We start from the raw sequence: 24,884 nt of genomic DNA on the forward strand, positions 1-24,884 counted from the left end.
CTTTTACAGAACAGCGTATGGTTTCATTTCCGTGTGGGACTCTGACTTTGCCGGTGTTTTTGTTTTGGGGTACCACGCGTGGTTCTACCTTCCGAGAGAAACTGGCCACCGAGGAGCAGAGCGTCGTGGTGAGGTAGCCCCTCGCCCCTCACAGCCGCACTGCAGGTTTCCATGTGGTACCGTCTCTCTGAACTCCGCCTTTCCATTCATGCCTTTGTATTTCTGTTGTTGCTTCAGGGCTGCACTGACTGGTTCCTTTGATTCGGGGTGGAAGGTGACGAACCCTGCCTCCCTTTTCCGCTTTTGCTGAGTTGGCTTTGTGGTGTTGGTGGTGTTGACAGTGCCAACGTTGAGAGGTGGCCAGGCTTCTTGAAGGAGAACAGGAAGGCTCTTTACAAAAGCTAAAAAATCACCCAGGAGGGCGTGGTTATCAAAAGGGTGTGATTGCCGCCCTGCTTCAAAACCTTGGGCGACCTTCTGTTTGGTGGCATCAGCTACACGCCGAGCGCCGAGCGCCGAGCGCCACGGCCGCTCCCACTGAAAGCTCTTCGAGCAGGTGCTTTCCTTCCTCCGAGGCCGTGTACTGGGGCCGGGGCAGGACCGTCCTCTCTGGTGCTCGGCTCCACGGACCAGATTTAAGGGCACCACCAGATCCCTTAAGTTTTGACATTTCAAAGGACACCAGAGGGTGACATCACACATGCCAGGGCCCTCAGTCCTCTGGACACTGTGCTCTGCAACCTGGTGCACCTCCTGCCCCTCCTCCCCACCGCGGTCTTCAGCCAGAGGATGGCGGGTGTGCGTGAGTGTTACCGGCTGCTTTGACTTCTCACTCAGTTCTGTGTCATGGGTTCATGGTCTCTCTCTTTCCTGTATTGCTTGTCCGTCCCCACTGAGCCAGTCCTCTGACCTGGGAAGCCATCCATCCACTAGGTGTGGCCTATGCAGGGGTCAGCCCCAGAGATCCCAGCGCTGAGTGAGGCAAACCTTTGTGGAGGGCGACCACCATCAGGGCTGTGGCTGGGGTTCTCTCGCCACGTGTGGCATGTACGGTTGATCTTGTTTTAAAAAACAACTTGATTTTTTTTTTTTAGGAAACCTGAGGATAACCTGAGGATATGTTTATTGATTTTAAAGGGAGAAGGGGGGTTGGGGGCATAAGAAAGAAACATTGATTGGTTGTCTCCAGGGACTGAACCTGTAAGCTAGGCATATGCCTGGATCTGGAGTCAGACCTGCAACTCTGGTGCGGAGGGTGAAACCCCAGCCGTCTGAGCCCCTGGCCAGGGCAGACGCAGTGGGCATTCATGCAGCCTCACAGCAGGCGGAACCTTGACTTGTGTGCGGGTTAAGAATCCACGTGCTTTCAACAGAGATGGCCCGTTCATCATGAGCAGCCCCGACTTCGCTGGGCACGGTCCTCGCGCTGCTGCCGGTGCTGCCCTGGGGCCACAGATGTGACTGGGGGGCGGCCACAAGGATGGCGAAGGTGATTGTTTTACATATTTTTACCCTGAGTGTACTTTTTGTTTGAGTTATCTTCGTGGTGTTTTATATCGTGATAATTTATGTCAAATCTCTAGCTCCTGGTCCTGAATGGAAACTTGGGTATGTAGGACTTGTTTCGAGGATTTGTTCTTAAAAAAGGTGTCAGAACATTGGAGCCGCAACTGGAAAAGTGGCGTCTTTGGCTTTTCCTCCTCTGTCCTAATTCCCATTTTGGTGTTTTTCCTAGTTTCTCCTTGGACCAAGATGACTGATGGAAGCCCTGCCAGCTCTACCAATGGCGTGGCTCTGATGGGCATTCTGGACGGTCAGCCAGGAAACCACATTCAGAACCTGCAGCACGTGAACCTCAAGGCCCCCAGATCCCTGTCGCTGTCCGAGTACGGGCCCAAGCTGAGCCTCGGGGCACTGGACCAGCACAGCCTGCAGTCAGTGGACTCTGGCATCCCGACCCTAGAGATCAGCAACCCGGAGCCCGTGCCCTGCAGTGCGGTCCACGTGAAGAGGAAGCCGCCCGAGTCGGAGGCAGTCCCTGAACGGGCCTGCCACAGTGCGTGCCCCCTGCCCTCCTACGCACCTCCGGGCCCCGCCAGCTCCGAGCGGGAGCAGAGTGTGCGGAAGTCCTCCACGTTCCCCAGGACGGGCTACGACTCGGCGAAGCTCTACAGCCCCACCTCCAGAGCTCTGAACCGCAGCGACGATGTCTCCGTCTGCAGCGTGTCCAGTCTCAGCACAGAGCTGTCCACTACGCTGTCCGTCAGTAATGAGGACATCTTGGACCTTGTGGTCACGAGCAGCTCCAGTGCCATTGTGACCCTGGAGAATGACGATGACCCACAGTTTACTGACGTCACCTTGAGCTCCATCAAGGAAACCCATGACCTACACCAGCAGGACTGTGTGGATGAGGTTGCGGAGGGAAGTAAATTGAAGATATTGGGACCGTTCAGTAACTTCTTCACCAGGTAACGTCACCTCCATTTCTCTGGCAGATGCAGGTCAGGGCCTGTGAGCCAGGCCGACTGTTCCTGCCGAGCGCATGTCAGTGGTTGTTCCCTGCCCCGTGGAACAGGCCCCGCGTCGGACGGGGAGCCCTGCCCAGCGTGCCGCGGAGTGCCGCGTGGGCCTGGTCTGTGGGCGGTGCTGCTCTCTGACTCCTTCCGCTTGCTGTCACTCCCGTGTCCCTGGCTCTCATACAGTCTGTCGTCACCTCCTGGCTCCTGACCTGCTGCGGCTGAGGGTGCCTCACAGGTGGTCCATGTCAACAGACCAGCAGCCGACCTCACCACCTCGTTCTTTGCAGGGCCAGTATGTTAGTGCCCGAGCGTCCTGGGCCGACCAGCGGGTGCGGATGAGGTTGACGACAGATGGAGCCACCCGTACTTCCCACTCCCGCCCTCATCTGCACAACTCTGGGCTGGCATTTCTGGGAGCCCCTGGTTGTGTCCCCTGTGCTCCTGCATGGCTGCGTGCCTGTGCTGTGTCCTGGCCCCGGCCTCACTGCTGAGGTGTGTGCTGTCCCATGTGTTGGGACCAGACCGTGCACCCTGTCACCCAGGCACCAAACCAGGGCTACGGGGGTCCCGGTGGGGATGGCTCCCGCAGCATCGGCCCCTTATCTGTGCTCGTGTGCTGTCATTCAGCAAGTGTGTGTGTCCCGGGTGCTCCCCTTGGCAGGTGGTATGGGTGCTACAGGCAGTGCAGGTGGTCACAGGCAGTGACCGCGGGTGGGCTTCCACTGGAGCGGTGAAGCGGGCACACGAGTCCCACGAGCAAGTGGGAAGCCCCAATCCGTTAAGTGCTGTGAGGAGGGCACGGCCGTGGAGAGGGCGTGTGGGAGTGTCCAGCGGCCCCGCAGCTGCCCTTCAGAGGGCCCAGCAGCGGGGAGCGTGCCTGCAGCCGGCCCTGGCTGCCCTGTGTGTGCCCCAGCAAAACCCGTGCTGGATGCTGCCGTGCAGGTGTCCCACCCTGCGTGGGCGGTGGGGTGTGCTGGCCAGAGTCAGCTGAGATGCGTGTGACTGTGGGCAGGCACGCTGACCCACTGATGCTGCCTCGGTGGCTCCCTCAGCTGCACGTGGGGGCCAGAGTGACCCTGTCTGTGGCGTGGCTGCATTTGGGGGAGCATCTCTTTTTTCTGATGTACCCCCAGACCAGTGTGCCTCTACTGTGAGCAGTGGTTCCGGTCTCAGAATGCAGTCACCAGCGGTTGCCCTCATTGGGAGGAGCCCAGGAACTTTGGGGGGACTGTCTGTGCTCCTGCCTGCTGAGGCCATGGCCCTGAAATTGTGTCATGGCCTCTCAGATTGTGTGGCTGAGCGGAACCCTTTACTTGGACCCATTCATGCGGCTCCTCGGGGCCCAGCCCGGAGCTCCAGAATTGGGGTCTCAGTGAAGGGCTTGGGGGATGGGTGTTCACAGTCACTTGGGGCTCTTGGCACATTTGGGAACGCTTGCTTCAAAGGAGGGTGGCCGGGAAGCCACGGAGAGGAGAGAGCTTACTTCTGGGGTTCCAGAGCCTATACCCACGCCCTAGCTGTGTGACCCTGAGGGGCAACTTCACCTCGGAACTAGCTTTCCCTTCTCTGAAGCAGCCTTAGTGAGTGCTCACACGCGTGCTCACACACGTGCTCCTTGGCTTCGCTGTGTAGTGGGGGGTGGGGAGCCCCCTCCCTGTGCTCCTGGGGAGCAGGTGGCCCGGGCAGCTGCTGTGCCATGCAGTGGCTTGCTGTGGTGACCCCTCGCGGAGCCCCAGGGGCTCCGGCTGCCGCCCTCCTCTCCGGGCCTGTTGTGGGGCCTCTGCTCCTGTGCGAGGGACCGCATCTGTCCCTGCGGGTCTTTTCCACAGCCACTGGCTCTGGAAAGCCCTTCCTGGCTTTGTGCATCAGAAACCAAGTGTCTCCTCTTTGTTTTAGTCCTTGCTTCTGTGTCCTCGTCTCGGCGGCTGTGACATTACTGTGAGCCATCACTAAGTTCCTTTGTGGGCCTGTGACAGTGGTGATGAACGAATCAAGTGTGTGGTGTCACAGGCCACGTCTAGTGAGTTTCTTGTCTTAGGATCTTAAAGTGTTAGAGAAGAATTTCTTTCCTATATATTTTATTTTTTTTTAGAGTGAGGGGGAGGGAGGGAGAAAGAGGGAGAAACATTGATGTGCTAGAGAAATATCAGTGTGTTGCCTCTCACACACCCGAACTGGGGATGTGGCCCGCAACCCAGGCATGTGCCCTGACTGGGATCGAACCAGCAACCCCTTGGTTTGCAGGCCAGCACTCAATCCACTGAGCCACACCGGCCAGAGCTAGCGTTTCAATCGAGAATTCCTTTGAAGGGGAAAGGGCTTTGTGTCAAAATGTTTGAACCCTACTACACATTTTATGGGAGAATCAAGGGACGTCACACAAGGGGCACGCACAGCCGGTGCTCAGAAGACTGCAGGCTGTGTGTTTCTGTCCAGCACTCAAGCCGCTGAGCCTCCACAGGTGGGGTTAATTGTACTGCTTGTAAAGAGTTGGTGTGAGGGTTAAATGAGGTCATACAGGTCAAGTTTTGGACAGAGCACAAACCCAGAATGCAGGTTGGATTTCTGGCTCTGTTTTCTACCATCGTTGGGGTTTCATGCAAGATTTCACTTTTTTTAAAGGTCCTGCCATGTGAAAAATTTTGAAACCACTGGCATAAGAAAAATACATCTTTAAGTGGGCACGTTGATTTGCTGTGAAAGTATTCAACCAAAATGTTAGGTCCTGCAGAGATCTAGGCTTTTGGGACTTGATTATCGGTGGGGGCGAGGACAGTGCTAAGGAAGACGTGCTCTTTGTTTGCGTTCATGGGGGGTGAGTTAGCCTACCAACAGGGCGGGTGCCCTTCAGGGACATGGGACCCAGCCAGAGCCTACAGAGTCGCAGGCGACCCCGAGTGCTTGCCAGGTGCCATTCTCAGACTTTGGAGCGGCCTGGGAGATCCTGTGGGTTGGGGGGCTCGTTCCCCAGGACACGTTCCTTGGAGGTGCCTCTGGAACTGTGCAAGGCAGAGATGGAAGATGGGCATTTCCCAGAGCCCCTTCCTGCTGGGTTTGGTCATGAATGGAGTGCTGTCCTGTTCTCCCCATGAGAGCCACTGGAGGCAGCAGTTTGGTGGAGACCGTTGTCCTCCCCCTTGGCTGTTCCCTGCTCCTGGGCGGCAGCCCTTGTTTGCTTCCCGGGTGTTCAGAGGCGGTCGTGGTGGAGGAGGTGGCTGCCTTCTGCGCTCTGGCGGTGCGAGGCCGTGGCGGCGGCCTCCTCCCGACCTGCTGCCCCCTCGAGTTCCTCCGTCCCAGAGCCAGCTCCGACGCAGCAGCTCCCTGGTGCACCAGTTCAGGGAGCCTTTCCTGGGGCCTGTGCGAGCCCTTACAGCCATTTCGGAATCATCCACTTCCTTCAGTTAAGTCCCTTCCTGCTTCAAATTCCTAGAGTGGTTTCTATGTCCTGCGCCGAGCGCTGGGGGGTGCAGGTGCGCGCCGTACGTGCCATCTAGGTGAGGCAGTGAGTGGGGGGCCGAGGAGCTGCCAGGGCTGCAGAAGTGATATAGGGCTTGGGTCTCTGAAAACAGACCCGAGTTTTGTATCTGGAAGACAGAAGTAGGTTCCTGCGTCAGAGTGCTGTTGAGTCAAGTGGGGGAGGAGATGCCCATGGACGTGAGGCACTGAGCACGTGGCGGACCTGCTGGCATTTAGTCTGTTATTTTTTGGCCTGGCTGACTAGTTTTCTACTGCTTTGACCCTTTTAGAATTAGCATCAGTGAATTGAGGTGTGACATTGAACTATGACTTATCTACGAATCTGCTTGCTAATGTTCCTGGTGACTTTGGCCTGGTGCTGTGATGGGCAGGACACACCTGCTGAATATCTGAGCGGCTGGGGGTGAGTGCGCACCACTGTGGTACCTGGGGAGGAGCACCGGCCGCTGCTCTCTTGGCCTGGCTTGTGCTGGCCCGTGGTCTTGGGTCCAGCAGGCACTCCACCTCCACGGGCTTGTGCCCTTGTTTGCAGAGTGAGCGGAGGATGCCCTTCTTATAGAGCCATGAAAATGTGAGGAGCCGCCTGGTCCAGGGTTGTGCTCCAAGCCTGCTCTCATCAACTTGAACTGTCTCGATGACTCGGAGGCGATGAGAGGGGGCTGCGCCCCAGCTGGCTGAAGGGGCTCCGCGCTGCCTCCTGAGCAGCTTCCCCCTGAAGGGGCAGTAGCCACCCTGTTTGGAGCCCACACTGGGCCTTCCTCTCCCTGAGCCTTTCACAGCCCTTCCAGCAGAGACGGCTGCGCACTGCAGACGGCTCTGGGAGGCTGACTGCACAGACCCAGGCAGCAGAACGGGCACTCGTCGGATTCCAGGGTCCACGTCTTCCTGCAGAAGCCACCCCACTGCCTCTTGCCCATGGTGCTGGGGGCAGAACTGGGCGTGGGACTGGGGGAGTGGGCGAGCGGCAGCTGGGCACAGGGCCGCTTCTGCAGGCTGGTGGCAGTGGAGCTGATGGTTCCTCTGCGAAAGGGTGGGCCGAGGGTGTCCGGACCCTCGGCTGGGAGGGCAGCACTGGGCTCGCTCTCAGGGCACTGCGGGCGAGCGGTTGAGGAGGCCCCCCAGGCATCTGAAAGTGTGAGACCCAGGCCGGGGCCAGCTCTGAGGCTTGAGGCCTGCTGGCTGTGCCGTCGTGGTCGGCCTTCCCAGCTGGCCGCGCGGGTGGGCTGGGCTGGCGGGGGTGGAGAACAGCAGCGGCGCTGTGGCGGAGCGGAGTGGGAGGCCTGGAGTGGGACAGAAGCGGGACAGAGTCAGCAGGCGAGGCAGGGAGGAGGGCAACTGCTGTTACCCTGACAGAGAGCCGGAAGCTGCGTCAGTCACTCGGAGTTCTGTCCTTTCCGTTCCCTGCGAGCCTTCCTGGGTGAGCGTTCACCCAGGTACACGCTTACCCTGGCTCCTCTGAGCCTGTGTGGGTCTCCCCCGCCCAGGGCCTCCCCTTCCTCCGCTGTGAAGTCGTGGACTGGCTGGATTTTCAGCAGCCCAAGCCCCGTGGTTGTGGGATGCCTGCCCGGCTTTCCTGGCCATGAGCTGCACCGCTGAGCTCTTACTAGCCACGGTCTCAGCACTGGGAGGCCATCAGTGACCTTGACCAGAGATGCTTCTCTAACTCCAGGTGAGCTTCCCTTCGAGGCTGTCCTTTGTGTTTGGAGAGGGTACAGCAGGCAGTGTCCCTCTGCAAACGTGGCTGACAGGAACCACAGGGAGCCAGCCGTCCATGTGCTGGACACAGGTGGGAGGTTGTCTGGCTGCCACCGCGGGCGCTGTTTGGAGAGCCTGCCTGTGGGCTGTGCAGCTGTGTGCAGAAGAGCTGCTGGGCGTGCGGGGCTGCACTGCAGGTCGCGGGCATGATTACGTACGGAGTGCCCACGGTGGGCAGCACTGTGCCAGGTTCTTAAAATGTCTCTTATCGTACATTCTTTTAAGAAATATACACTGAGCCTTTGTCATATGCCTGGGCACTGTTCCAGCTGCTTGGGAGCCATCTGTGAATGACACAAAGACCTTGTCCTCTAGGAGCTTGTAGTTGAGTGGGAGGAGGCCAGTAATGACCACACAAAAAGTAAGTGAATGAGCAACATGTGTACGTCGGGCATGGGAAGCGCTGAGGGGAAAAGGAGGTGCGGAGGCGGCGGGAAGGCCTGGGGGCTACAGAAGGCGGCTCGCACGCAGCCCAGCTGGTCAGGGCAGGCCGGCTGGTCAGGGCAGGCCAGCTGGTCAGGGCAGGCAGTGCACCACCAGGCAGTGCCTGTCAGGTCAGTGAGGAGGTGGGATTCAAGCAAAGACCTGAAAGAGAAGGGAGAAGACTGGAAGCAGGTGCCTGGGCGAGGGTCCTCGGGCAGGGGGAGGGCACAGCCAGGCCTGGCGCTGCAGAGGCCCACGCGGTGCCCAGTGCTCGACGAGGGCAGGGGCCCTGAGTGGGGCCTGCAGGCCGTTCCTGTGGGGCGCTGGCTCGGCGCTCGGAGTGGAGAGGGGTGCCGCGTTGGTCATCTCCTGCCGCGTAACGAACAGCCACCAGCACAGTGGCTTCAGGCAGCATCCCTGGCCCCTGGTGCACGTTGGTTCTTTCTCAGGACCTGCCAGATGAGAAAGACCTGCCAGACCTGCCAAACTGTGGGTCAGCTGTCGGGAGGCCTGACTGGGGAGATGGCTGCTTCGGAGCCCGTTCTGGGTGTTGGCTGAATGCAGTGCCCTGCGGTGACGGGGTTCAGTCCCCAGACCCCACCCGTGAGCGGGGGCCACTCCCAGTCCCGGGAGACCTCTCGCGGTCCTTGCCATGTGCCCCCTCCATCTTTGGAGCTGGCAACAGAGAACGTCCCTTGTGTAAAGCTTCTCTCACACTTGAAATCTCTTTTGCAGGAAGAGCCCAGCTGTTTTAAGGGCTCGCTGCAGAGATAAGGCCCACTGGGAGGAGTCTCCCCTGAAGTGACCAGTGCCGTATGACGTGACCTGAACACAGGTGCCCGTTACTGCCTGTCCTTGAGATGGGGATCTCCCCAGGGTGTGACCCCAGGGGCAGGGACTCAGAGGGGCTGTGTTGGGGTTCCGCCTCCGCAGGGGTGTTGGCAGCACCTCGGTCTTGGCAGCACAGCCGCAGCGGCTGCGGGGTGCTAGGCCAGGGGTGCTGGGCAGGGGGAAGGGGCTGCCCTGGGCGATCGCCGGGTATGGGGGAAATAGTTGTGATGTGAGGAGTGCACTCGGGGTGTGGAGGAAAGAAAGGCGTCAAAGAAGCGTCTGGGATTTGGGCACGAACCCGTGGAAAAGGAGAGCCGTCTTCAGTGCAGACGGGTTTGGGAGGGAGACGAGGAGTTGCGTTTGAGACAGCCAAGTCATTCAGAAAGGCAGCGGAGTGGGCAAGGTTTGGCCTTGGGGAGTGGGGACTGGGCAGGACATAGAAGCTGAGTGTGTTTGGCATTGTGGGTGGTTTGGAAGTAGTCAAGGTCACCACAGAAGTGAGTTGTCAGAGGAGCGGGCCCAGGAGTTTGCTGCCGCAGCGCTGAGCTGCCTGAGAGGAGGGACCCTGGGGAGACCGGGAGGTGAGGTGGGCAGTCACTTGGCTACTGAGAAGTGGCCATTTCGAGAAAGCAGGTCGCTGGTGAGGAAGGATGAACAGGGGACAGGAGCTAGTGGGGAGGGCGAGCAGACAGCCCTGGGTGGGCGTGCTGCAGGGGACAGAGACGGCATGAGAGCTGCAGAAGGGAAGGAGCGGCGGGGTCCTCCCTTCTCCAAGGCTGGAGCTCTGTGTGTGTGTGTGTGTGTGTGTGTGTGTGTGGGTGTGTGTGCGCGCGCGCGCGCGCGCGCGCTCTCGGGACGGCCCCGGGGAGGAGCAGGAATTCAGCGTCCTCGAGAGCAGCACGCTCTGGAGTGCACCCCCCGCCCCCCGTTAGTTGCATGGGGAGGAGCGGGCCCCGACTCCCACATGGTGGTCACTGAGGTCGCCAGGCAGGCGGGGCGGCCGAAGGGGGTGAGGGTCTGTTTCTGGTGCACGTGGGCTGTTAACTGTTTTTAATGCTGCTTTGCTGTTCGTGTAAATACAGGTTTTTATCTCAACATGCATTTTTTTATCCTCACCCGAAAACAGGCTCATTGGTTTCAGAGAGAGGGGAAGGGAAGGAGAGAGAGGGAGAGGAACGTTGATCAGTTGCCTCTCGTGTGTGCTTTGACTCAGGACTGAACCCGAATCCAAGCACATGCCCTGACCGGGGATCGAACCTGCAACTTTTTGGTTTGCAGGACAATGCCCAACCAACTGAGCCATACTGGCTAGGGCTTAACATACTTTTTAAAAAATGAACTTGATTGTTGTAGAGCAATTTTACATTCACAGCAAAATTAACAGGAAGCCTGAGATTCTCCTGTGTCCCCTGTCCCCACTTACACAGAGCTTCCCCCACCATTGGCATTCCCCTCCAGAGTGGCACCTTTTTTGTCACCAGGGAACCTGCACTGACACACCAGTGTCACTTCCAGTGCTGGGTGTGTGGCAGTGACAGATGTCACCATGACACGTCCGCACCGTCACGGACTCATGCAGAGCAGGTTGCTGCCCTGACATGCGCTGTGCTCTGCCGGTTCTCCAGCCCCCAACCCCTGACACCTAACGTCCACTGTCCCCATCGTTTTGTGTCCTCGGGGTGTCGGTGGTCGGAGTCCCGCTGTGGGCAGCCTTTGCCCATGGGCCTCTGTCACTTAGTGATACGCGTCTGTGTTTCTTCCAGGTCCTTTCCTGGCTCGATGGCTCCTTCCTTTTTAGTGCTGGACGGCTCTCCATTGTCTGGGTGGCCGCAGTCTGTGGGCTCACCCGCCCGCTGAAGGGCACCCGGCCCCCAGGCATGGGTGGTCAGGCGGAAGCTGCTGTGCGCCTCTGTGCACGGGTTTCCGTGTGGGTCTGAGTTCTCAGGTCCCGTGGGCGGGCATGGAGGAACCCGGCTGCTGGGTGGAGTGGCGAGAGTACTGTCTGGTTTAGGTTTTTTTTTATTGGAGGTGGGGTGGATTGAGAGATTTCTTGTTCCACTTATTCATGCATTCATTGGTTTGATTTTTATATGTGCCCTGACCCACAACCTTGGCATATCAGGTTGATGCTCTAACCATAACCAGCTGAGCTACCCCACCAGGGCAGCGTGTTCTGTTTTGTGAGAAACCAGCACAGTGCCTTCCAGTGTCGCCTCCCCAGGTCACCCCGCCGGCAGTGAGCGCGCAAGGGGCCCGGGCCCCATGTCCTGCCGCACCTGCTGGTGTTGGTGGGACTTGTTTCTGTTGCTTTGTCTTCCTGAAGCAGGAAGCAGGGTCCTTAGCAGACAGTGGGGATGGGAATGGAGGGATGGAGTGAGAGGGCTGAGGACCAAGTGTGGCAGTCGCCCAGCTGAGAGGGAGCGTGACAGACAGGCTGTGGGGCCGTGGAGTCAGGGTGGCCGCAGCCCCGCCCTCGGGCTCGTGCCCTTCCCCCGCGTGCCCCCGGCGCGCTGCCCCGGGGACAGGCCGTGAGAGTGCAGTGACGGGGGAGGGTGCGTGGGGGGGTGACGGGCCTCTGAGCTGGACGAGGGGCCACAGGCTAGCTAGAGGGCAGGGGTGCACCATGAGGGGTGGGTGACTGGGGAGACAGCAGTGGGCAGAGGGGCCTGAGGAGGGGGACGAGGAGCGGAGACTGTGGCTGGTGGCGTGTCTTCGCGGTGCGGGTGCGCAGGCCTGTGGTCACGCGGCCAGTGGTGGTGGGGCTCCAGGGGCTCAGCCTCTGCTCCCTGACCTGGGCTGCTGGACAGTACAGCTCTGCCCTGAGCGGACACATCGTGTTCGAGCTGTGTCCAGTACGCCTGAAGAAAGGCGTGAAGTGCCCCCATCCGGCTCCTGGCACTCTGGGCGCCAAGTGGAGGCAGCAGTGTTGTGATGGGCACCGCTTTGGTGGGCTGGCCTCGGGTGTCCGAAAACTCCCACTTGTGACCAACACCTGCCCTCAGGGAAGGCTAGCATGGGCGAGAGCTGCGGGAGCTGCTTTGAGTGGGTGGTAGGGCCCCCTGCGCCTGGGCCGCTCACTGCTGGGCCCACTGCCGAGGGGCCCCACTGGACAGCGGGGTCTGTTCCAGGGCGCCATGCCCTGCTGGGGGCCCGGCCATGGGCCCGGCCTCACGAGGTCCTCTGCCTGAGAGGGGCAGGGAATGCCAGGAGGAGCCCTGAGGCCCGTGGGCTGCTGTCACGCTGGGCACAAGGCGTCGCCTCCCCTTTAGTCCTCGCCTCGCCCAGCAGACCTACCCTGGCTCCAGCTGGCTGCCAGCGACTGCTGTCCCTGTGGCACCCCTGCCAGGCCCTGCCCGGACAGCCTCCGGCCCGGGCTGGGGCCCACGGACAGCGGGAACACACCCTCTCAGGGCCACCTGGTTCCTGAGCTGTTCCTGCAGAGGCTTAGCCACTGCTGGGAGGGCCCTCTCCTGCCCCTTCATGAGCACCTGCCACCTGGGCTTTCCGTGTGCCCCATGGACCATGTGCTCACACAGCAAGGGCGCATGGGGTCAGCGTGGGCTCTGTGTGGGAAAAGTCCCCACTGACCTGCACCCCTGCCCGCTGCCCCACACAGACCATGCACGCTTGGCAGCCACCCTGTCTGGCTGTCCAGGGGCTTAGGCTGGGCCACAGTTGGGGCTTCTGCCCCAGTCCAGACCTGCGCTGCCTGGAGCCTGAGCCACAGGCCACACGCAGGCTGTTTGTGTGTCACTAACAGGGGAAGTTTGGTTCCTTAGTCACAGCAGCCACGTCCTGTCGCTCAGCGCCAGTCCACGCGGTGTCGGTGGTGGTCTGTGGGGTATTTTTACTTTTGCCTTGGGTCTCACTGGTGTGCTACGGCAGCACATGGCGGCCGAGAGGCATGCCAGTCGGTGCGAGGGTGCAGAGGGAGCCTGAAGAGGGAGCTGCCCCCAGGGCCCTGTGGGAGGGAACGGAAATGCCGAGGCAGGCCTGGTGGACAGGCCTGGCCCGCTTTCTCCTCTGCGGCCGGGGCAGGGGCTGTCTTTGTGGTGGACGGTCCCACGTGCAGTCCTGTTTGACACCGCCTGTGCCCTTGAGCACTTGTCTCAGTGTCTGGGGATGTGTGACGCACCTCCCGGCGGTGGTTCTGCCGGGCTGGACTCGGTGGGCACTCAGAGGGCACCTGTAGCACCCGCATGTGAGTCTCGGTTCTGCCCTCCCAGCTGGGCCCCCGGGCAAGCTGCTTTCATCTCCCGAACCTTGGTTTCCTCGTCTCCAAAACGGCAGTAACGGGCAGTGGATGTGGAGTGCTCGGACCAGGCGCCGCGGTCGGGGCTGTGTCCCCACTAGAGTTTCCCCGGCCGTCCCTGCTGCGTGCCGGAAGGAGTGGGGGAGTGGGAGAGCCAGTGAACGCCGGCAGGTGCCGACTGGTGCAGAGCTGAGCAGCAGGATGGAAAGCGGAGACATGAAGGGTTGAGTCAGCCCTGCGGGGTGAGCGTGTTACTTCTAACTCCATCAAAGCGGGCCCCAGGTGGCCTCCCTGTGGCCCGGCCAGCTCTCCACCAGGTGCCGAACTGCAGGCCACAGGGATTGTTCTGCGTCCCAGCTGGGCTTGATGATCGTTTCCTTCCCTTGGGTGGCTTAGGGAAGTTCTCTGATCTGAGGAAAGGCACCTTTTAAGTTCAGCCTTCTTTGACGCTGGGTGCTGACACTGAGGCTCCTGGTCCCTCCAGGTGGAGAGGTGGGTGCTTCACTATGGAGTCAGTGACATGCAGGAATGGCAGGAACCGAACCAGGCAGGACCTGCGTGTCGAGGTGGGTGTCCTGCTCTCCAGCCAGGCCGTGCTCCGCACGAACTTCACTCTTCCGCTGCAGCGTCTGTGCCTGGCTCCTGGGAGGTGTTCCAGGTCTTAAAAGGGTCTCAACTGTAGGAAAGGTCGTTTGGGGGCTAGGGGGAAGAGACTGTGTGTGTTCTCTGAGGGTCCCTTCAGCCCCCCGAGTTCCCTGTGCTGGCTGTCGGGCAGGCGTGCCCTGACTTCCCCAGGAACGCCTCCGCTCCCATGCGCAGCTGCCCTGCCAGCCTGCGTGGCTCTGCCCATGGTGTGGTGGTGGCAGCCTGGCCAGGGTCCGGGGCAGCACGCAGGTGCTTTGTGGGCCCACAGGAGTCAGTGGGGTTTTGAGAAACCCACAGGCAAAGCCATTCCTGCAAAGTAGCTCTTGGCCCACCAGCTGCAGTCTCTTGGTAAATTACCTTCCCTTCGCCCTGGTGGGAATAAGGTCTGTTCTGCTGAAAAACGCTCGTGGGATGCTCGTGGGATAACGGTTGAAAAGACCTTGCCCTGTTGCTCAGGCTGCACAGGGCCTGCCCTGAAACGTCTACCTGTTCGGTCAGCAGGGCACCGACTCTGACGTGGCCGTCAGACTCCTTCGGCCCCCATGTTTTCCCGTGCACACACGTCACGTGTCCGACTGGGTTGCCACATCGGCTAGTTCCTATTTCTGTGAAGTGAGCGGGGCTTGTAACCGAGAATTGTTTCAATTCCAGTTTTGCTGATTCTTTGTTGTGAACACTTGTGGTTTATTTCAGGATTCTATAAGGTTCTGTATGTGGAGTGATGAGTCATGCAGGAGTTTGAAAATCAGGGTTTAAGTCCTACTGGCCTTTAGTTTCCAGATTTGGGTGTTAAACACCTTTCCTACCAGGAGGGGAGTTATGAGGAAAGAGGGAGGTGGAGAGGCTGGGGCTCAGTCCCCCAGAGCCCTTCAGAGATGGGAGGGAGCCCAGGCAGAGGAGGAAGAAGAGGGTGAGGGGCCAGTTAGACGAGGAAGAACACTTCCTGGATCAGCCCTTGCCTACACACCCGACTGCACCTTTAAGTATTTACCCTGAATGAACAAGTTCTGTTCCCTTTGAAATGCTTTTGAGGTCAGTTAGTTTTAAAGCAGAAGACATTGAATGTTGGTCATAGTTCCTGGAGAAAACTTGTGAAACTGCTCACTGCCATAACAGACTTGAAATAGATCAGTGGCTCAGATGCAGTGGAAGTTTCTTCCCCAAGTTCTTTCCATCTCCTGGCTCTGGTGGTTCCAACCTTGGTGCTGGGCTCCTCCGTGTCAAGCCAGGAAGGGGAAAGTGTCCAAGATGCCCAGGTGGCGGCTTGGGGGCCAGGATGTAGCAGTGGCACACACCCCTGCACCTCGGGTCGCCAGCTGGACGCAGTCCTGGGGGCATACCTACTGGCCAGGGAGGCCGGGAAACCGGTGCTGGGACAGCGAGGGGGTGGGGAATAGCTGGGAGCTTTGCCCATTTTTCAGGGTCATTTTTCTCAGTCCCCCTTCCCTTCCCAAGCTATTCCTGGGAATTAAATGCGGCGAGCCGACCAGTTGAGTATCCCGCTGTCCTGCCGCCTGAAGTCCTCACCGCTTGCAGGATGGCCTCCAAACCACATGCTGTGGCGCGAGGCGGGTTCTGGACCCAGGCCCTGCCCCTCTCAGGACTCCAGCCCCCATTATGTGCTGCAGCCACAGACACTGAACTTGTCAGAGTTCTCCGAAGCAGCCGTCTGGTCCTGGCACCTTTGCCCAGTCTGCTTCCTCTGCCTGGCAAGCTCCTGTCGTCCTTCAGGATTCAGCCGAAGTGACCTCTTCTCCAGGAGGCCTTCTCTGACCACCCTCGCCCCTTTCAGAGTTCCTGTTTGGGCCCCACAGCCCCTGGACTGCTTCTGAAACAGCACTGACCCCTTCCCACCCCTGTGGACTGTGAGCTTCTCGGGGCAGAGGCCCTGTGTTACTCGTTATGTTTTCCCAGCCAGTGCAGGCACTTAGTGCGTGTTCAGCTAATAATCTTAAGTGAATGAGGAGTAGACTGTAAATCTAAAAAGTAATAGATCTGGTACACTTAACTGTTGAAATCAAAATATTTTCCCTTTAGACTACGTTATTGTTCTAGCTTTTGAGAGAAGACCCGCTCCCGCCACCACGGCATTTAGTCCCCCTGCTTGGGCCACACAGCTCTGTAGGTTTCAGCTTGCCCGTGGCAGCCCCACCTGCCGTGTTGCAAAGCTGACATGCTTTCATGAGACTCTTTTCGTTAAATGATGAACCTTTTTAGATATGTTTTCTTAAAGGTTCTCTTTGTTTAAATATACGAGGTCCAGATAAAAATCCAACCATTGTTAATATTGAGAAGGGTTTGTACAACGTCAGTGTAACCTGGCAGCCAGGAGCGTGGCCTGGGATGTGCATGTGTGAACAGTGACGACTGCACTGTACTAGTCAGAGGGGGCGGTAGATGCCACTGAGTGAGCGTGTGCACTGTGTGGCCGTCACGTTCAGAATGAACGAGCAGAGCAACGAATGTGCATCAGGTGTTGCGTTAGCTTGAATGTTCCTCTGGGGAAACTGTTTGGATGGTTCAGAGGCCGCAGCTGTGGGCAGCTGGTGGTTGGCAGCTTCATAATGACAGTTGACCTGCTCAAGCATCACGTCTCATGTAGAGTTTTTTGGTGAGACAGCAAATCACCCAGGTGACTCGGCCCCCTACAGCCCAGATTTGGCACCTGGACTTCTGGCTTTTCCCAAAACTAGAATCACCTTTGAAAGGGAAGAGATTTCAGACCATTGATGAGATTCAGGGAAATAAGACAGGGCAGCAGTTGGCGACTGGGAGAACTGTGTGAGTCCCAAGGTGCCTGCTCTGAAGGGGCCTGAGGCGTCATTGTTCTATATATAGTGTTTCTTTTTTTATATATATATATAGTGTTTCTTGTATCTTCTTCAATGACTGCTCCTGTTTTTTATGTTACGTGGATGGATACTCTGTGGGCAGACCTCATAGACAGGAGCATTTGGGCTTTTTATGTTCGTCATTCTGTTTTTTCCTTTTCCACTTTTATACCTACTACTGGTTCTTCCTTTATACTGTATTTCCTTATTGATTTTCTGTGGATTTTAAACATAAAAATGCATCTGTTTCTATGATTTGATATCTTGTTTTTTCTTTTAGAAAACATCTCCCCACATAATTAAGGGTGTGTTTGTGTGTTAGTGTCTGTGATACTCTGGCCTGTGAACTGTCTGCTTGTCTGACGACAAGGGAGTGGTTTCTGCTCTGCCATCTGGTGGCAAGGTGTGCGCCATCTGCCTTTCAGATGGTTTCCTGGGCAGGACCCGGGAGTGCCGCCTGCTCACAGCCACAGCCCTGACCCCTGGTCAGCTCTGGCCTGTCCTCTCCGGAGCTGGTGACTGTGACCCCCAGGAGCCCCCTGCCCTTGGCGCAGTGTGCTGGCAGTGAAGAGTCCAGACCCTGCTGTCCGAAGGAGGGCCCTCAGCGAGGGCTGATGAGCTGTCAGAACTGGCCGTGGCTCTGGCCCTGGGTCACTGTCTGTGGAAGTTGGGCAGGCGTTGTCCTTGCAGGGCCTGAGGTCCACGGCCTGCAGATGGGCCTTTGGATTTCTTCTCTCCTTCTCCTGAGCCCTTGCTTTGGCTCCTGGGACCAACTATCAGCCCGGGAACGGCAGGTCACCCTTCCCCTCTGCCCTGTGTGCCTTGGCCGGTTTCTGCACGTCTTCCAATCCCAGCCCAGGGGATGCCTCTTCTGCGAAGCCTCTCTGGCGGCCCCCACAGAGCACGCTGCTCTCTGGGCCTGCTTTTCCGCAGCCTCACTCTAGTGCGGTTTTGTTGTGTGTCTGCTCTCCCAGTGAGCCCCTCAAGGACAGAGCCTGCCTGGGTCTGAGTCACCCTGATCCCCAGCTGATGTTCTTGAGTGGCCCTGGAACGTCAGCAGAGTACGCCTGTACTGTGGGACCCTGGTTCTGGGAGCTGCAGGCGAGAGTGGTTTCTGCCTGGGCAGGCCCCGGGCACCTGGCGCAGGGCTGGGCGTCTTCCACGTGGGAGAAGATGGGACCTGCGGGGTCCGGGGGCGCGGCCCAGGCTTGCTGTGGTGGAGGGAGAGGGCCCACTCAGGTGCGCTCTGGAAGACCCCTGGCACAGGAGTTGGCATGCAGCCGGGACCACTGGAAACAGGAGATTGGACGGTAACCAGAAAAGCTTACATCGCCAGACAGGTGGTCCCAGGTTTTTTTAAAAAGATTTTATTTATTTATTTTTAGAGAGAGGGGAATGGAGGGAGAAAGAAGGGGAATGAAACACGAATGTGTGGTTGCCTCTCGCACGTCCCCTCCTGGGAACCTGGCCCACAACCCAGGCATGTGCCCTGACTAGGAATCCGACCTGTAACATTTTGGTTTGCAGGCCAGCATTCAATCCACTGAGCCACCCCAGCCAGGGCCCAGTTTTCTTTTGCTTTAGTTAGAATTGTTAGAGTAGTGTACAGTGAAGTCTAAAAGGTTGTAAGTCACTCACTGTTCCTGGAAACTGCTGGGACTGAGTTCATCTTCAGTTCGTATAGATTGAAGCTTCGACTAAAGAGACGAGAGAACATGGCAAGGGAAACAGTTACTGGTTCGGGACAAAGCTCTCAGCCCAAGGTACGCAGAAGGATCGCCCAGGACCCTAAAGAATAAACTGTTGTCTAGGCCGCATCCTCAGAGATCACTTTCATTGATTGGGGGTGAGACCTGGGTGTTGGGATTTTTAGAAAGCTCTCCAGGTGAGTCGAGCTTGCAGCCAGGACTCAGAACCCCCAGTGGAAAGTATGGACTTAAGTCTAAGTCCTAGCCCTTCAGTTTACTGACCTTGGGGGGAGCTGCCTCTCTGAATTTCCTCATCTCTGAGACCAGGAGAATCACATGCAGACACCCTGAGGCTGGGGCCCTGGGTCTGCTCATCAGTGTCTGTGTCCCCTGTGCTCGGCGCGGGGCCCACCCGGGACAGAGTCGGTGCTCGGTGTGTGTGTGGAATGAAAGCAACGATCCGTGAATGGCGTGAGGGTTAGATAGGATGAGACGCTGGGCCCTGGATGACGGACACACTGCCCCAGCGTGATGAACGGGCACCTGCAACATTCCTGATGTGGTGACCGAGAGGAGGTTCTGCGGTACAGGGCAGAGCCGAGGGGCGCCTTTCTCACCCAGGTCAGGCAGCTGGTTCTGAGGCTGGGGCCCGAGCCCAGACCCTGTGACGCTGAACCCTGCGGACAGCCTCTGCCCCTCAGTCAGGTCTCGGTCGGGTTCCTGAAACCGACACAGGGTCACTCCCCCTCTGACCAGGGTCAGGTGGGCCGTGGGCCCTGCCCGCTCCAGGTCCTGGTGCTCCCGGGCTGCTAGCCAGCTGCTCGTCCACCTCTGTCTTCCCAGTGTCCTTTGGAGATTAAGAACAAAGTTGCATGTTTTCCTTAATAAAGCACCGTTCTATACGAAACCAAGCGTTCACCCTGCCTCCGTCCTCCTTGTAAAAGCCTAGGCCGATGTTAGAGAAGGCGTCATTGTTTACCACCCCCTTCCTGTGCTTCCTCGATGTTGGAGGGTGTTTGAAGGAGACTTCGAGGGGGCCGTGCCACGGAGCACCGGGCTCCTTTTGGACTCAGCCCGTCTGTGGAGGCGCGCAAGCCTGAGTGCATTTCAGGGTTAGTTAATGAGTGACCAGTTAGTGCAGTCCTGTCCCGCAAGCTTCCTGCCAGGCCTTGGGGTACAGAGAACAAGTAGGACGCACCCTGATGTAGTGGGAGGGGATGTGGGAGTAATTAAAATGCAGGTCCTGGCTCCCTGTCAGAGATGCACGTGAAGCGCCCTGGAGCCCAGCCGGCCCCCAGGTGGGAGGCCGGCGGGCAGGAAAGGCCCCTGGCGCCCAGCGGCGACTTAGCGGGTGCTGGAGTGTGCGTGGGAGTGTGCAAAGCGAGCACCCCTGCGTGGGCCCTGGCGTGCCACAGAGCCCTGAAGTCTCCGTCCAGTCCCTTCCCTGTCAGGACCCCGCTCGCCCAGAGCAGCCACTGTGTTGCTTGCTGTCACCAGATACTAGTTTTGTGCTTTCTTGTAGAGCTTCGGGTAAATTCGGTCATGCAGCGTACCCTCCAGTGTCTGGCTTTCCTTGCCCCGCCTCGCCCGAGGCTCACTCAGGGCGCCCCTGCGTGGCGGCAGTGCCCGCGTCCTTTCGTCCCGTGCAGTTTTCAGTTGCACACACGGTGTTCTGGGTGCCCCTGTGGGTGGATGCCCGTTCAGTCAGTTATGCTCAGGGGGTGCTGGTCATAATGTCCCCTCACCTGTCTTCTGGTGCGTGCACGCCCTGGGTGGCCTGGTGGCAGCGGCGGCAGTGGACACTGCTCAGTGTTCTCCTGGTTTCCTGGGTGCCTGCGGGCCCCACAAGAGCTCCGCACCCTCTCCGGGGTGGGGCGGCTGGTTTCCGATGCTTTCTTCCTGCCACTCTGGTGAGGGGCGAGGACATTCGCTGCGACTGCACATTCCCCTGGTGCCCAAGGGTGTGGCACACCTTTTCACAGTTTATTGGCCACTTGCTGTCTTTCCTGAGGGGCCTGTGCAGGGGTGGGGGCAGGGGGTGGCGTGTCTCACTGATCTGCAGGGCACCTTCTGTACAAAGGGCAAGAGCTCCTTGTGAGCTGGGTGTGTGGCAGGCCTGCTCGGTGGCTGACTTGTTGCTCTTTGCACCTGCGTGTTTTCTTCTTAACTGCCCTGAATTCTACTTTATAGAATCATTTCTTTGTATGGTACCCTTTCTATTTTCTTTAAGAAGCTCCTTGTTGTATTCTAGAAGCTTTGTTGTGCTCTTAGCCACTAGATCCACACCACAGTCCATCAGAGTTGATTTTCTGTGTGGTCTGAGGTCATGGTTCGTGATCGTTCATATAAAGATCACTCTTCCTCGGAGCCTTGGAGTAAATCAGGTGACCGACCCCACAGGCTCTGGCGCCTCCTCATCTCTGATAGCACTGGTTCCAGTGATACTTTGAAAAGCACCGTAGCCGCGTACTAAGTGTTGTTACCCGATAGAGTAAGCCCTCCTACTTTGTTCTTCTTTAAGATTATTTTGGTTGTTCTAGGTCCTTTTTCATTTCCATATATATTTCAAAATAACTGGCAATTACCACAAAAAATTCATAGTTTTGTTTGGATATACATTAAATTTATTGATCTTTTTTTACTATATGAAAACTTCTGATGTCTATGTTATGTCTTTCCATTTATTTAGTTTTTCTGTATTTTTACTTTAAAATATTTTATTTTATTTAAAAAAAGTTTTTTAAATTTATTTATCTTTAGAGGGGAAGGGAAGGAGAGAGGGAGAGAAATATCAATGTATGGTTGCCTCTTGTGCATCCCCTGCTAGGAACTAGCCTGCAACCCAGGCATGTGCCCTGACTGGGAATTGAACCTCAGTCCTCTGGTTTGCAGGCCTGCGCTCAATCCACTGAGCTACACCAGCCAGGGCTAGTTTTTCTTTAAAATTTTCACAGTATTTTGTATTTTGTGTTTCTTTAATGTTTTTTTTAATTGCCATGTGTTTCCATTATTGAATGTATTCCAAGACGTACCTGATTTGGGGTGGTTTTACGACGGCATTTTGTAAATGCCCACTGCAGATGGCAGTTTCTGCTTTCTGTGCAGACCTCAGACCCTGGGGTCATGTTCCACTCGGCTGCTCTCATGGCTTGTCTGTGGGTTCTTTTGGGTTTTCTGGGTGGAATGTCCCGTCCGTGAACCCGTTTGGTTTGTAGTCCTCACCCCTCTCACTTGGTTTTCCTGCCTTCTCTGCTTGAAGAGCGAGGAGCCCCTCCCCGTGGGGCTGACCGGGGGCCCCTGGGGAGCTCCCCTGTCCTGCTGTCCACGAGTGCCGACCGGTTTCTCTTTCATCAGACACCTTACCTTGTGTGAACACCTTTGATCAGGTTAAGGAAGTCCCTTCTATTGCTAGTTTCCTGATGTGGAAAAGGCCACAACCATGCTACATTTCATCAAGCGCCTTTTTTCTGCATTTCTTGGTTGTGTTTTCTCATTTGTCTCACTGGTAAATAGCCTCGTACTTTCCTAACGCTAGGTAAGCGAACTCTGCATCCTTAGGGTGATCCCAGTTGGTTCTTGTTACAGCGCCTTTATGCTGCATCGCTGGGCTTGGTTTGCTACCGCGTCGTTTGCAACTTTTCTGTCTAACTGTCCTCTCTCGCACCGTCTGTGTCAGGTTGGGTATCAGCCAACCCGGGTGATGCTGGCCTATGAACTGGCCTCCGGGGTGTCCGCTCCGTGTCTTCTCAGTGACACTTTTGCCTGGTGGCTGCACGGACCTACCAATGTGCTGAAACGTAGGTCAGTACTGTTGTATACGGATTAAAAAAGCAGAAGCCTTCACAGGGAATTAAAAGACGTGGGGGCGCCGCGCACACTCAGTCTGCCCAGTGACTCCGGACAGGGCGTCGGGAAGGCCTGGGGGGCCGAGTGTTTTCTTGTTGGGTGACGCCCCACTGTGCTCCCCAAATGGCCTGGCACACATCCTCCGGTGGGAGGAAGGGGTAGCAGTTCTGTGCTCGGAAGAGTTTATGTGTTTCTTCCTTAACTGTTGGGAATTCTCATCAGTGAGGCCGCTGGAGCCCGAGCTTTTCTTCGGGAGTGTCTGTCGGTTGGCATTTCTGCCGTGCGGGGAGAACGCAGGTGCCCCGGGGCAGGTGCCCCAGGGTGGGCGGAGGGGCGTGGTGATGACTCTGCCTGCCCTGAGCCCCGAGGGGCAGGACACGTGGCTCTGACCCCTCGGGCATCGAGGAATTTGACCAGAAGTTTGAAGTGGCCAGTGGTCAGAAGAGTGCTTGTCCAAGTGGAGCAAGCTGGCTGGAGGGCTCCTTCCTGAAATCGGAAGCTGCTGGCGTGTCCCCCCCGTCTCCCCTCCCCGCAGGGTCTCATTGGGGGGCCTGGGTGCTGCTCAGGAGCCAGTGTTTACAGCCAGTTCCCAGGCGATGCAGCCTCCAGTCCAGATGCTGCGCTTTGGGATCTGTGGCACCAGTGTAGCCATTGCTCGCCTGTCCCCACCCCACCGTGTCAGCTGCTCTGGGGCAGAGGTCTCTTGGGTTTTGTTTGTCACTCCCAGGGTCTGGAGCAGATCAGGCTGCTCCTGGGCCATGTGGTCTCCTGTTTGCGTGTCTTACTTTTTGTAATTGCAAAAGGAAGAATACATGCATTTTTTATTTTTGTTTTAGTGACACAGAAATTTGTAAAGTAAAATTAAAATTTCTGTGTTGGCCCCTTGCCACCTCCTCTTGCCAGAGGTGGCTGTCTCTGGTCAGACCTCTCTCTGTGCAGTCGCCAACGCAGCGACAGGTGGTTTTCCTGGGTTAGAGCAGCGATGGAGCTGGGTGTTAGAGGGCCCCGGCCAGGGTGGTGCTAGTTTCGCCACGGGCTCGTCATTGACCAAAGAGGGCGTGATGTTGCCAGACTCGGGCGGGCAAGCCAGCCCATAGTAACTTCTCCTGGGTGTAGAATGGGTCAGGCTTGTTGACCTTGGGGTTGTTGTTTGGATCTCGTCCTTAAGGAGTTCTCCACAGTGTTTTTCAGTCGGAGCAGGGGGCGTGCCTGGGGATGACCTGGGCGGGACAGGGGTTTCTGTGGCCCTGTTTGTGACTCACCTCGTAACCATCCTCTTCTTCACAAAGGGCTGTGTCTGCCACGCAGGAGAGGCTCTAGGTTGTGCAAATGTGACTTTATCTGGCTTCCCAGACAGAGGTGCCATGGGTTTTGTGGCTCTGTGGCCTACCCTGTGTTGTGTGTGGCGGGAGACGTGGGGGTGGTGCTGTGCTGAACCCCCAAACCGGTTGGTCGCTCCTGGGTTACTTCCCAGGCTGCCCGCCGCGACTAGGGTGGAGGCAGAGCCCTGCCTGCCCAGCCCCGCCTTTCCTGCTGGTCTTTCCTGTGCACCTTAAACTTCCAGGTGACTCTGGAGCTTGGCTCTGAAGGGCGTCCATGGTGCTTTCCGGGGACTGTGGCTCCCGCTGGCCAGGAACATAGCGAGGGGAGAGTGAGTGGGTCTGAGGCCGGCCTTGGAGAGCCGCGGGGCCGAAGTGGACACGATGTCTGTCTCCTCTTCGCTCCTGTTCATGGACAGGTCTGTGACCTCCGGCCTTTTCTTGCTTTTGTAATTGGGGGTGTAACTGGAGCCAGGTTTTCCCCTGTGTGTGGAGGTTTTAGGCCTCCTGTCCTGGGACTGGGCTGAGTTGCTTCCCAGGGTACTTCTCAGTGGAGCGGGTGTGGCCCTGCGTCCCAGCTAGGCTCGCCGGGAGCCAGGAGCTCTGGGACGTGTGCGCGGGGAGTTGGTGCTCCTTGGGCTCGCTCCCCCACTGGGTGACTGTTAGCTCTGTGTGTGGGGGTCACCTTTTTAGCCTCACATGCTACTTGGGGCCCATTTTCTAAAGGAGCAGAGACTCCATCTATCTGCAGCTCTTGACGAATTGAGTTGTGTGTGGAACTGGGCATTTGGGGCAGGTTGACAGACCGCAGTGTTTCCCACTGGGGAGGTGGGCGCTTTCACACAGGAGGCTTGCTTTGCAGAGTGCTGTCCTGTTTCTCGTGCTTCTGGGGAAGTGGACGCAGCTGTCCTTCTCTTCCCATGTGACCAGCCCAGAGTCTGAGGGCCAGTGTGTGCTTACGTGGCCATGAAGCCTGTCGGCATTGAGGAGTAGAGACTGGGGAGAAAAGCAAACCATGAAGGGGTTTAGAAGCATCACTCTTTTGTCTTCTCTGCCCTAGGTGAGCACCAGAATGTGTGTCCCTTCGGGAGCCAGTCCCCTCCCCTCCCCGAGCCTTCCCCTGTCTGTGCCGTGGCAGCTCCGGCGCCTCCCTCGCAGGGCTGCTGCACACGTGTAATGTCCATGATTCTCCGGGGGCCCGAGGGGCCTGACGGGTGGTCTGTGGACGGTGACTGCGGCTCAGGAAATGGGGGAGGAGACACCCCTGTCCCCCTGGGACTGGGTGCTGTGTGTTC

The 24,884-nt window shown here is 57.8% G+C and overlaps 1 protein-coding gene across 6 annotated transcripts in view; it reads left to right on the top strand.

Annotated features, from left to right (window-relative positions):
- TBC1D14 (TBC1 domain family member 14) overlaps positions 1–24,884 on the top strand; it is an 84,656-nt gene that overhangs the window by 7,226 nt on the left and 52,546 nt on the right. For 4 of the 6 annotated variants that reach the window (XM_037126881.2, XM_037126880.2, XM_037126883.2 and 1 more), the window contains exon 2: positions 1,736–2,471. In XM_037126881.2, the coding sequence (XP_036982776.2) occupies positions 1,753–2,471 (719 nt within the window). In that variant the 5' untranslated portion in view covers positions 1,736–1,752. Of the gene's footprint in view, positions 1–1,373; positions 1,490–1,735; positions 2,472–23,837; positions 24,009–24,884 lie in introns of those variants that run through there. The other 2 variants (XM_037126882.2, XM_037126884.2) reach the window with 2 other exon arrangements.

Source organism: Artibeus jamaicensis, unplaced genomic scaffold, assembly GCF_021234435.1.
Source record: "Artibeus jamaicensis isolate MK-2021 breed Jamaican fruit bat unplaced genomic scaffold, CSHL_Jam_final contig_76, whole genome shotgun sequence".
In the NCBI taxonomy this organism is placed as follows: Eukaryota; Metazoa; Chordata; class Mammalia; order Chiroptera; family Phyllostomidae; genus Artibeus; species Artibeus jamaicensis.